Source organism: Salvelinus namaycush, chromosome 19 (genome assembly GCF_016432855.1).
Source record: "Salvelinus namaycush isolate Seneca chromosome 19, SaNama_1.0, whole genome shotgun sequence".
Taxonomy (NCBI): Eukaryota; Metazoa; Chordata; class Actinopteri; order Salmoniformes; family Salmonidae; genus Salvelinus; species Salvelinus namaycush.
The window spans coordinates 47256300-47268420 of record NC_052325.1 but is presented as its reverse complement, the minus strand read 5'-3'; the positions used below and the strand labels follow the sequence as shown (position 1 = coordinate 47268420).

The following is a 12121-nucleotide window of genomic DNA, read 5'->3' as shown; positions in this document are numbered from 1 at the left end:
TTTGTATACTGCCCCAACAGATCCACAGATGATGCCATCTCTATTTCACTCCACACTGCCCTTTCCCACCTGGACAAAGGGAACACATATGTGAGAATGCTATTCATTGACTACAGCTCAGAGTTCAACACCATAGTGCCCTCAAAGCTCATCAATAAGCTAAGGACCCTGTGACTAAACACCTTCCTCTGCAACTGGATCCCGGACTTCCTGACAGGCCGCACCCAGGTGGTCAAATCAAACCAAATCAAATTTTATTGGTCACAAACCAATGGTTAGCAGATGTTAATGCGAGTGTAGCGAAATGCTTGTGCTTCTTCTGACCACGCAGTAATATCTAACAAGTAATCTAACAATTTCACAGCAACTACCTTATACACACAAGTGTAAAGGAATGAATGAGAATATGTACATAAAAATATATGGATGAGCGATGGCCAAACGGCATAGACAAGATGCAGTAGATGGTACAGAGTACAGTATATACATATGAGATGGGTAACGTAGGGTATGTAAACATTATATAAGTGGCATGGTTTAATTAAAAGTGGCTAGAGATACATTTATTACATCCAATTTTTAATTATTAAAATGGCTAGAGATTTGAGTCAGTATGTTGGCAGCAGCCACTCAATGTTAGTGATGGCTGTTTAACAGTCTGATGGCCTTGAGATAGAAGCTGTTTTTCAGTCTTCGGTCCCAGTTTTGAAGCAGCTGTACTGACATCGCCTTCTGGATGATAACGGGGTGGACAGGCAGTGGCTCGGGTGGTTGTTGTCCTTGATTATATTTTTGGCCTTCCTGTGACATCGGGTGGTGTAGGTGTCCTGGAGGGCAGGTAGTTTGCCACCGGTGATGCGTTGTGCAGACCTCACTACCCTCTGAAGAGCCTTGCGATTGTGTGAGGAGCAGTTGCCGTACCAGGCGGTGATACAACCCGACAGGATGCTCTTGATTGTGCATCTGTAAAAGTTTGTGAGTGTTTTAGGTGACAAGCCAAATTTCTTCAGCCTCCTGAGGTTGAAGAGGCACTGCTGCACCTTCTTCACCACGCTGTCTGTGTGGGTGGACCATTTCAGTTTGTCCGTGATGTGTATGCCAAGGAACTTAAAACTTTCCACCTTCTCCACTACTGTCCCGTCGATGTGGATAGGGGGGTGCTCCGTCTGATGTTCCCTGAAGTCCACGATCATCTCCTTTGTTTTGTTGACGTTGAGTGTGAGGTTATTTTGCTGACACCACACTCCGAGGGCCCTCACCTCCTGCCTGTAGGCCATCTCGACGTTGTTGGTAATCCACGTGATCGAAGCAATCTTGAAGCGTGGAATCAGATTGGTCGGACCAGCGTTGAACAGACCTGAACACGGCTTTTCCTGTTCTAGGTTCTGTCTATAGGCTGGGAGCAACAACATGGAGTAGTGGTCAGATTTGCCAAAAAGAGGGCAAGGGAGGGCTTTGTATGCGTCACGGAAGTTAGAGTAACAATGATCCAGAAGTTTTCCAGCCCGGGTCGCGCATTCGATATGCTGATAAAATTTAGGGAGCCTTGTTTTCAGATTAGCCTTGTTAAAATCCCCAGCTACAATAAATGCAGCCTCAGAATATGTGGTTTCCAGTTTACATAGAGTCCAATTAAGTTTTTTCAGTGCTGTCGAGGTGTCTGCTTGGGGGGGATGTACACGACCGTGATTATATCGAAGAGAATTCTGTTGGTAGATAATGCGGTCGGCATTTGATTGTAAGGAATTCTAGGTCAGGTGAACAAAAGGACTTGAGTTCCTGTATGTTGTTATGATTACACCACTACTCATTAATCATAAGGCATACACCCCCGCCCTTCTTCTTACCAGAGAGAAGTTTGTTTCTGTCGGCGCGATGCGTGAAGAAACCAGGTGGCTGTACCGACTCTGATAACGTATCCTGAGTGAGCCATATTTCCATGAAACAGAGAATGTTACAATCTCTGATGTCTCTCTGGAAGGCAACCCTTGCTCTGATTATGTCTACCTTGTTGTCAAGAGACTGGACATTGGCTAGTAGTATACTCAGGAGCGGTGGGCGATGAGCCCGTCTACGGAGCCTGACCAGAAGACCGCTCCGTCTGCACCTTCTGCGGCGCTGTTGTTTTGGGTCGCCTGCTGGGATCCGATCCATTGTCCTGGGTGGTGGAACAAACAGAGGATCCGCTTTGGGAAAGTCGTATTCCGGGTTGTAATGTTGGTAAGTTGACGTTGCTCTTATATCCAATAGTTACTCCCGGCTGTATGTAATAAGACTTAAGATTTCCTGGGGTAACAATGTAAGAAAAAATACATTAAAAAAACAAAATACTGCATAGTTTCCTAAGAACGCGAAGCGAGGCTGCCATCTCGGACGGCGACAGATACTAAAGAGGTTAGATAACAGCACCTCCGCTATGCTGATCCTCAACACAGGGGCACCTCAGGGGTGCGTGCTCAGTCTCCTCCTGTACTCCCTGTTCACTCATGACTGTACGGCTAGGCAAGAGTCCAACACCATCATTAAGTTTGCCGATGACACAACAGTGGTAGGCCTGATCACCGACAACGATGAAACAGCCTATAGGGAGGAGGTCAGAGACCTGGCCGTGTGGTGCCAGAATAACAACCTCTCCCTCAACGTGATCAAGACAAAGGAGATGATTGTGGACTACAGGAGAAGGAGGACCGAGCACGCCCCCATTCTCATCGATGGGTCTTTAGTGGAGCAGGTTGAGAGCTTCAAGTTCCTTAGTGTCCATATCACCAACCAACTAAAATAGTCTGGCTTAGAATTTAATTGTTTGGAAGATTAAGTCTGCAATTACTCTAATGTTTGTAAATTGTTTTATATTTCATTCTTTTTCTAATTTCATTAGATCTTCTATCTCAATGTTAATTTTTGGGAAAATTTAAAGAAATACAATAAGTATTGAAATATAAATTATTAAATCGTATTGGACGTGTGAAACACATTTCCTTTCACAAGATGCATAAAATGATTTTGGTAAAAGGCATGTAGGCCTACTAAGTCTACATGTAGCCCTACCAAGTCTTTCATTGGTAGCAAATTAAGTTAATTAGTGATATACAAATTGATTCAAAAAATTGCCAATATGCAGTAGCCCAATGAGTGTTGATGTTCCTGAGTGTTCAGTGGAGGCTGCTGAAGGTGAGGACGGCTCATAATAATGGCTGGAATGGAGCAAATGGAATAGCATCAAACACATGGAAACCATGTGTTTTATGTATTTGATACCATTCCACATATCCCTCTCCAGCCATTACCACGAGCCCGTCCTCCCCAATTAAGGTGCTTACCAACCTCCTGTGTGAGCGATGTCCCAGAAAAAAGCATTCATTTTTATCATAAACCTAATTCCTTTCCAAGGTAGCATATTGTGTTTTTGTGTATGTTTTACTCAATATGAAGTTCATTGTTTGATTTCTGCTCCTCCCATCCTTCTTGACTGTACCTGGAGCAGAGATGCGAGCGAACTCATGAACATAATTCTTACAACAAACACCCTCCCACCCACGCACACACACTGCCACCCACATCTACTATACCACCCCCTTTCTCACTTCCATACTCACACCCACCCACTCAAACACACGTTACACAAACACACACACAAACACATACAGACACACAACTCCTGCCCACAGACTTGAGTATTTGAATTGTGTATCTGCCCCTTGTCACTGAGAGCAACTGAATAAAATAAAATACATTCATATACCCTAACCTATACTTTTTAATAACTAGACTTATGTTGAATTCAACTGCTCTCAATGTTCTATCAATGGTCTGTCTTTGGGGAAATTGTGTAGGCCTAATACTAATCTGTTTGTGTATACATAGCCTATGGGCTACTTTGGGTAAAGTACTAAAGACGTTTACTCTAAACTCTGAATAAGCGTGTTTATTATTCAATGTTGCAATAATGCTTAAAAATGTATCACATTTAGGCTACATAATTAGCCTATACACCTCACACAAATGACAGATTAGCCTGTAGGGTAAGTGGTGCCAAAATGAAACCAAAACATGTGTTTTCTCTCTATCAATAGCACCTTAAAGCCAGGTTCTGAAGCTCTAACTGTATGTGAGGGTGACTGGGGGCTGGTCTGGAGACTGGAAAATTCTGCATTTTGAAACACCTGAAACAGCTTTAATCTAGAACCACACCCATGGATAATTTATGTACAAAATATGTATACTTTTATGCATATCTAAGCATACCTCTTGAGCTGTACGTATCCTCCTGACTGGTGGATTGTTTTTAAAGAAACTAGAAAAGCAAATTATAACTAAATGTACTGAATAAGACATTCCTTTCAACATTTTATTTCCGATTTTAGCAGAGATCTAGCATATTTAAACTCTACCAACCTCGCCAACAGGCATGCCAGCTGAAACAGTTAGACTGGCTCTATCTTGAAGCTAGTTAATAGGTTGGGAGATTGGGAACCTATCTGGGCTAGCTAATACCAACCGTGTAAGATTGCTAGGGTGCTAGGAGTGTTTTTTTAACGGGACAAATCTAAGGGGGCACGTGCCCTTGTACCCCCTTTTTTGCATGCCACCTCTGCTCCCAGCTCATCCTTCTCCATCATTGATCAATATGAGAGTAGCATGCGCAGAGGAAGACGCGGGCATCATCGAGCTGCCTGGGTCTGATCTTTGACATTTTCCCGCTCCTCACAAGTCATATCTTCCCCGCCGGTGAGATAGTCCGCACTTCCAGGTGCCATTAGCAATTATTTACTCGAAATATATCATTTAAATGGCATTGGGAATCAATTGAAAAGCTTAATTCGAAAAAAATACGGCATGTTCACTCATTAGTTAATTAGTTCAGGCTATAGCCTATATCCGGGTAATGCAAAAACATGTCTGAGACATCTGAACATTAAACTTTGATTAAATGAATGATTCAACCGAGCTGGAATGGGGTAGGAAGAAACATTGTTTGATTGCCGATATATGTAAGCAGCTTATGTATATGCCACAGAGAATTGTAGGTAAGTCAAAGACGGGATAGCCTCTTCAAATGATTTCAGACTTAGAAAGCTGCCTCGGTTACTCGCCACCTGCATCAACATGCACTCGTTTATCGCTCATGATATGACATTAACAGATTTCTTTTTTGGGGGCCACTCCCTACCCTCACACATAACTCAATTACATTTTCTGCAACAACAAACAAAATGCCCGTATGGTCAAAAACATAATACATTAAGTGCAAATACATGTTTAGGCTACTAATTATGAATGAGTGCAAATACACTGGGGGTATGTACAAAGATTATCAGGACCTGCCAGATGTTCTGTAACCAATAAGCCCTCGTGTTCACAGATAGAAGCAACCACTCAAATCGTCTCAAGTAGCCACACTCTCAACCTGTGTTGCCTAAACAACCACTAACTATTCCAGAAAGCAACAGTCACAGTCAGAGAAAGTATACCCAAGTGATAAAAATAAATCAATACAACTGTATAAATGATACCGCCACGCATTCATACGCCTACCCCATGTCTCGGCATACAGAAGGCTCCAGCCCCGCTCAGGACTGAGTCAAGTTCAAGTTCACGGCTTCCCTGACGGCGCAACCTCGCCGTGTGGGGGTGGGGATGTTCGGTTGGGTTTTCGGGAGTACAGGGGTCTCTCTACCAAACGTAAAGCCTGTGCCAAAACGGTTAAAAGATGCTGCCATAAGTCTCAAATTGAAATGGTCTGAGTCATTGCCGGGTGTTAATTTTCTACATTGTATATAATTTGGATGCAATGGACAAACAAGCGATTATATAAGCAGGAGTTCAAATCAAATCAAATTGTATTGTCACATGCGCCGAGTACAACCGAATACCGTGGAATGCTTACTTACAAGCCCTTCGCCAACAATACAGTTCGAGAAATAGAGTTAAGAAAATATTTACTAAATAAACTAAAGTTAAAAAATAATAATAATAAGTAACACAAAAAAAATGACATAACAATAAGGAAGCTATATACAGGGGGTACAGGTACCGAGTTAATGTACGTGTGTACAGGTTTTGTCGAGGTAATTAGGCTATAGGTTAGGCTTCATAACATGTGGGGTCGAGTAGCCTGATTTAGATAGCCTACTCTTTTTACTTTAACGTAGACATACTTTTTAGTCGAGTTTACATTTTGGCCTTACCTGCTTAAATAAACCTCAGCCACAATGTTTGTTTTGTGACCAGCGAGAAGGTTATGCCTAGGCTACACATATATCTTGAAACTTGGAATTTGGCCCGCCATGTTGACACTGTAAGCCACATTAACAGGGATTGCAGACCATGTTCATCAAACAGATTGGTATATGGTTATACGTCATGACTTATTCACGAGAGGTGGTGCAATACGAATCCAGAGCTAATGGGGTTTTACCGGAGACCTAAGGGCATGAGTATTCATATCTAAAACAATACTTGTTTTACCACTGGAAGCAGGATATCATTTACATAGAGCAGATACACCCATATCCTTATAGCATGCATACTCTTGCTGACCAAATGTGAGTCTTAGCTTTATAGGTATATGAAAAACGCTGATCTGAAATGACCCGCTTAATAACCATATTTGGCACCAGTAGAGGTCCTATCAAAACAATTATGAGTGTGAAGAAGACATCAAGACAGGGACATTTTTTAACACTTGCAACACTTTTTATTATATTTGTATGCAGTAAAATTCTTATCACAATAATGAAGAAAACACCTCTTTAACTTTGAACAAAAACACATAACAAAACAACTGCCCGTGTTTAGCTCATAATTGTACATATTTATAGTATAGAAACATTCTTTTATAAATATTGTTTCATCTGTAGCAAGTAAATACCATAATTTAATTACAAACGGATAAATAAGGCAGTCGATATGTACAAAAGGAAGGGGGTACAGAAAATCCAACGGCACAACGTCTATTTTCCTCACAATCGTCCAGATAACATTTCACAATTCAAAACTTGCAAAGCACAAAACATCACAGGTTAAAGCCCAGCAAACTAAATATACATTCACAAGCGAAACATGGTGGTCTGTTTGAGTTAAGTGTTGACTTTGGCACTCGTTCCAGTTTATAGATGTTTAGTATAGTTACAATCAATTTGCCTTAGGATCACAATATTTAACACCATAATACAACTTGAATCGTAATATGTGCACTAAAAGTCCAGTTAGAGAAATAGCTACCATTGAAGGAACATCTATACACCAAAGACTGACAAAATCTATCACAACCAATGGGAAAGAGGGCGTGTAATATTTACAAATATATTGAATACACCTTAAACATATCACATATTTTCTTCTGTTGGTAAGTGAGATTGGTAAGTGAGATTTCTTCCCTGGTGGTTTTGAATCGCTTTTTATGATTTTGAAGCGTTCATAGTAGGTTATTCGTGCTCTCCTCGGTGCACAAGTGTCCGAATCTCCTGCGCTGGTAGGGGTTCTGAGCAATGGTCCTGTGTTCGCTTTTTGGTTCAGTCCTAAACATACCATTCACTGAAATTGGACGATAGGCTGCTGTGACCATTGTGGTTGTTGTGGACTGCGGGGGACAGATTGTTGTTGCTTTGGGTCTCGGTGGTGGGGGAGACGAGGCCGGGTGGTGTGGACGATTCATAACCAGAACTGGCTGCAGGCGAGGAGTCGGACGCTGGAGGGGGGGCCGCTTCGTGGACCTGGAGAAAAGTGCAGATAAAATGAGTTTATGATATCAAGACAGGCAAATTGTGAAGTATGACTTCAAAGTGCTTCAAGAATGGTGGGGAACGTAATGTAAACAACAGACGTAAACAACCCTTACATGCTGCTATCAGCTGGAAAGTGAAAGAGTGAAAGTCCATTTACCTTCATGTGTTTTCGTAGAGAGCTGGGATGTGTGTAGGACTTGTCACACATCTTGCAAAGATATGGTTTGTCTGACGTGTGAACGTGCATGTGCTTCTTTCGGTCGCTGCTGTTGGCAAACCGCCTGTCGCAGCCTTCAAACTCACACTGGAATGGTTTCTCTCCTGCCGAAAAAACAAGTATAAAACAGACACGTTATATTCAGTTCAGCAAAAGCCTACCAAACGTCTATGCCTTAGGCCGAATACTATAGATGTTGGATTCAATAACATGGCCATTCAACGAGGAGTAACGGGTTAATTCATAGCGCTCGTCATATTTAGTGGGTGCCGTTATTGTTCACTCACATGCCTTCATTCAGTTAAATCTCAATTGTAGCACAAAATTAATACAAAAATATGAACTATGTTCGTGGGAGAAGAAATGTTCTGTTTTATGGCGGGTTTTAAGAAATAGCTTATCGTTTAGGCCTATGGGAAGCCTATTTCTTTGAATCACAGCAATTGAATGTAAGTAAGCCAGTAGGCAAAGTAAATGCAGGCCTACTTTTGAACATGTATTTCATAGACTACTATATTTCAATATACGTCAGGGCTCTGAAATGTAGAATTGATATCAAAATAGTAACAACATGCCCGAGTTAAATGTATATAGCCTAAACAAAACGCAAACATCTCATGTGGGGCAATAGCCTTTGACGCATAAGGCGCGCCATTTGCTTGGAAACAATAACAAAACGAATTAGCACCTGACCAATTCCATGGCTGTATAGCACAACTAAATCCCCCCAGAAAATAGTCCAAAAGTGAAAGGCTGGTAATGGATCTAGCACCTAGGCTACTACCAATGGGATGCTTGAGAAAACAGAATAGGCCATTACACACATTCACACACTTGCATGTTTGTGATGAGTAAATTCGCTATACGATTTCCAGAAAACAAAAATCCAAACAATATTTCTCAACGGACAAAACAAAATAAATCGATTTGTGAAAAAGAGGCGAGGCATTCCGGATATAATCCTAAAAGCTCAGTCTTGCGTAAACATTAAACCGGGTGATGAGATTTACTACTGCTCCGCGTACGCCAAGCGCTGCGAGCCAGAAGCCCTCGCCTCTGACCCATTTTTAAGTTTACAAACCATAAAACCTCGACAGAATATTACATAGTTTAGCACATTGTTACAAAACAAGAACTGGACGAAATCTAATCGTTTCCAGACACGTCGGCTATGTGTCTACTCTTTTAGAGTACAATTCGCACGTTATGCTAGCAGCTTTTCTTTCGTAAATCCAAATCTACTTTGACCATAGGTGTGAATGTCCACCGTGGCAGTCTAAAAATACCCTATCGACTGATAGGCATCTTAAATTTGGTCAATTTGGATGCTTTGACAACGAGAATAATGAGATTTTTGCAGGCTACGTAATTGGCTAAAATGAAATATAGCATGGCGCATCGGCACAGCGTATTCTTAACTGTGCGGTGTACTTTTACGAAACGAAAAAAGTGCTCGAGAGATGAGAAACATTTGGGTAAAATGCTATAAATATTGTATAATTACCTGTATGTGTGCGCTTGTGAATCTTCAAGTTTTCCGACCGTGCGAAGACCTTGCCACATCCAGGGAAGGGGCAAGGGAAGGGTTTCTCTCCCGTGTGGACCCGAATGTGATTCACCAGTTTGTATTTCGCCTTAAACGGTTTGCTCTCGCGGGGGCACTCTTCCCAAAAGCAAATGTGGTTGCTCTGCTCCGGTCCTCCGACGTGCTCCACGGAGACGTGCGTGACCAGCTCGTGCATTGTGCTGAAAGTTTTGTTGCAACTCTTCTTGGGGTTGCTTAGCTGCTCCTGGTCGATCCATTTACAGATGAGCTCCTGTTTGATGCACTGCTGCCGCATGTAGCGGAAAAAGGCACCGGGGTGGTGCTGGTGAGCTCCCATGTGCATACCCATGTTCATATTCATGCTGCTGTACTGGTTATGGAGCTGGGCGGCCGAATACGGGTCGGTCCTTGGGCTGGAGACCTGGTGGTACTGGTCGGAACGCCCGAAAACCTCACCTGGTAGTCCAATACGCATTTGCCCGTTGAGCACATTCGGGGATCCGTGGGACCCATGCTGGTCGTGAATCCCGGGGAACAGAATGTGGCCTTGACTGTCTGTGTGGGAGTGATGGAGAGACCCGGTAGTGGGGCCGAAAATAGCGTGCTGACTGCTCGCCGGAGAGGATTCTCCGAAGCCGCGGCTGCGAAAAAGAAAGTCCCTGGTGGAGTTGAATGGGGAACTCGCGTACGAGGTGACATGGGCGGCGTGTGCACCCAATGCTGCTGCGGGGTAGCCGGGCGCCTGGGAGGTGAAGGCAGAGCTCTGTCCCGGAGAAAGATCATGGTTCAGTTTAAACGCACCCATGTGTGCCGAGTCGACGAAGCTATTCTGTGCTAAACTCAAGTCTCTCTCCTGCATCTCGCTCGCCGTGTGATGCCTGGCAAACGTGCCAACTCCCAGTCCGGGGAACTGGTGACCTGCGTCCAGTAACATGGTCTCTCAAAGCGAATTTCGTTCGAATCAGCTTGTGTACAACAATTTTTTTGGGGGGGGAAAAGTACAATTCAATATTATATTCGGTTAGGGTTATTCACAACTTCATTGCATGGAAACACCATATCAGGCAAAGTTCAAAGCGATGATCCGCTCGTAGGGGGAAAAAACTACACAAACGTCTATATTCACTGGTAGTTAACTTGTTACTAAAAATCCCCATGAAACGAAGAGATTCCTTTGCGTTTTTCCTCTGGAAACTGTGAATGTTGATTGCGCTTAAACACACAGGAAGAATTGAATAATTATCTTACTAGCTGTCCTCGCATGGAGAGAGTGCGGGTTGTGGCAGCATCTCGGATTGTTGTTCGGATTGGTGTGTTTATTTCTTTCGCTTGTCTGTGTTTATCGCGGAGGGTCCCTCTTTCACCGTGAACTGGCACTAGCTCCTCTTACGCCCCCTTTAACTGAAGCCCGGTCATTCATTCCAAGCAGTCTCATTGGCCACTTCGTCTCATCAATCCCAAGTGCCCCTCCAATAGCAGGTACCGCTTTGACGACTAATAGCTGATCGCCATTTTCACTAATAATTACCGCCTACTTGTTAGGAGCGGCTTTTAGGGGGAAGGGTAAAATGAGAGAGGGAGAGAGTGGGGGGGGGGGGGGGGGGCATAGTATCGGAAATGATGCCTCAAAACCTTAATTTTATAGCTTGATGTATAACCAGTGGCTTGACAACACGACATTGCGCGTTGTGTGATAACGGGCTTTACAAGTTGAGCTATGGTTAAATAAATATGACAGAAAATAGCGAGCTGGTCTTTTGGGGAGAAGGTGGGGTCTGCACATGTAATGAAATTTAAACAGTCATAGTCTATTTATCATTAGACAGGCGGATATAGATAGCACATATTTTCAATGATTTAGCCAAACCATTATTTTAGGTATTGACCGTGTTTATATGTAGCCTATACGTAATAACGCACACGTTTATGTGCATACGCACGCGTTTATACTAACTGACTTATATCACGGGAGACCTGGCTGCGTTTATAAGTGGGTAATAACGGACGCTTAAATAAATAGGCTACATATCTACAATGCAAAATACATGTGAAGCTATACAAAGGAAACTGAAGCATACAATATAGGAAATCAGAAAACAATACGCCATTTAATTTCATGGAATACATAATACATATAATAGTCTGCATTATGGATGCATTCATTATGTATTTCATTAAATGAAATGGCATATTGTTTTCTGATTTGCTATGCTTGTCTTATGTTTCTGCTGTTTATCCTCACATTTCTATTGTAGAGCTTGTAGATATATGTAACAGAGTACTATCAAAAAAATGTTTACTGATCATTTACCCCATAAAGGGAATAATGTATGTTCATAGCATCTGCTCCTACAACCACCACTGAACTAACATAGGCCATGTAGTCTATACGTACGTTTGTTCAAATATTACACAGCAGTCTGCGCACCAATTGTAACGCCAGAATTACCCCCTTTTTACACGACAACAGTACATGATGTTCATATTCTGCTAAAGAACATTGCCTAATCATTTGAAAACATAAAACACACGAGTCTGTAAAGTTAGTGTGTTAGTCAATTGCCTACTATGCCTATAAAATGACACGTCTAAAAGTAATTCTAATGTTGTTTCCCGTGTGTATTACGGGTT

The 12121-nt window shown here is 42.5% G+C and overlaps 1 protein-coding gene across 1 annotated transcript; it reads right to left on the bottom strand.

Moving 5' to 3' along the window:
* Positions 1 to 7520: 7520 nt before the first annotated feature.
* On the bottom strand, positions 7521 to 10424 carry zic2a (zic family member 2 (odd-paired homolog, Drosophila), a). Its single transcript, XM_039014187.1, has 3 exons — positions 9449 to 10424; positions 7885 to 8048; positions 7521 to 7715 (listed from the first exon to the last, which is right to left on the bottom strand). Exons 1-3 carry the CDS (start codon positions 10422 to 10424, stop codon positions 7521 to 7523), a joined length of 1335 nt encoding a protein of 444 aa, XP_038870115.1.
* Between the last annotated feature and the right edge of the window lie 1697 nt (positions 10425 to 12121).

Coding starts and splice junctions, on each gene's coding strand:
- zic2a (XM_039014187.1), bottom strand. CDS start 10,424: ATGTTACTGGACGCAGGTCACCAGTTCCCCGGACTGGGAGTTGGCACG. Junction 8,049..9,448: donor TCACAAGCGCACACATACAG/GTAATTATACAA, acceptor TTTTTTCGGCAG/GAGAGAAACCATTCCAGTGT. Junction 7,716..7,884: donor CTCTACGAAAACACATGAAG/GTAAATGGACTT, acceptor ACTTTTCTCCAG/GTCCACGAAGCGGCCCCCCC.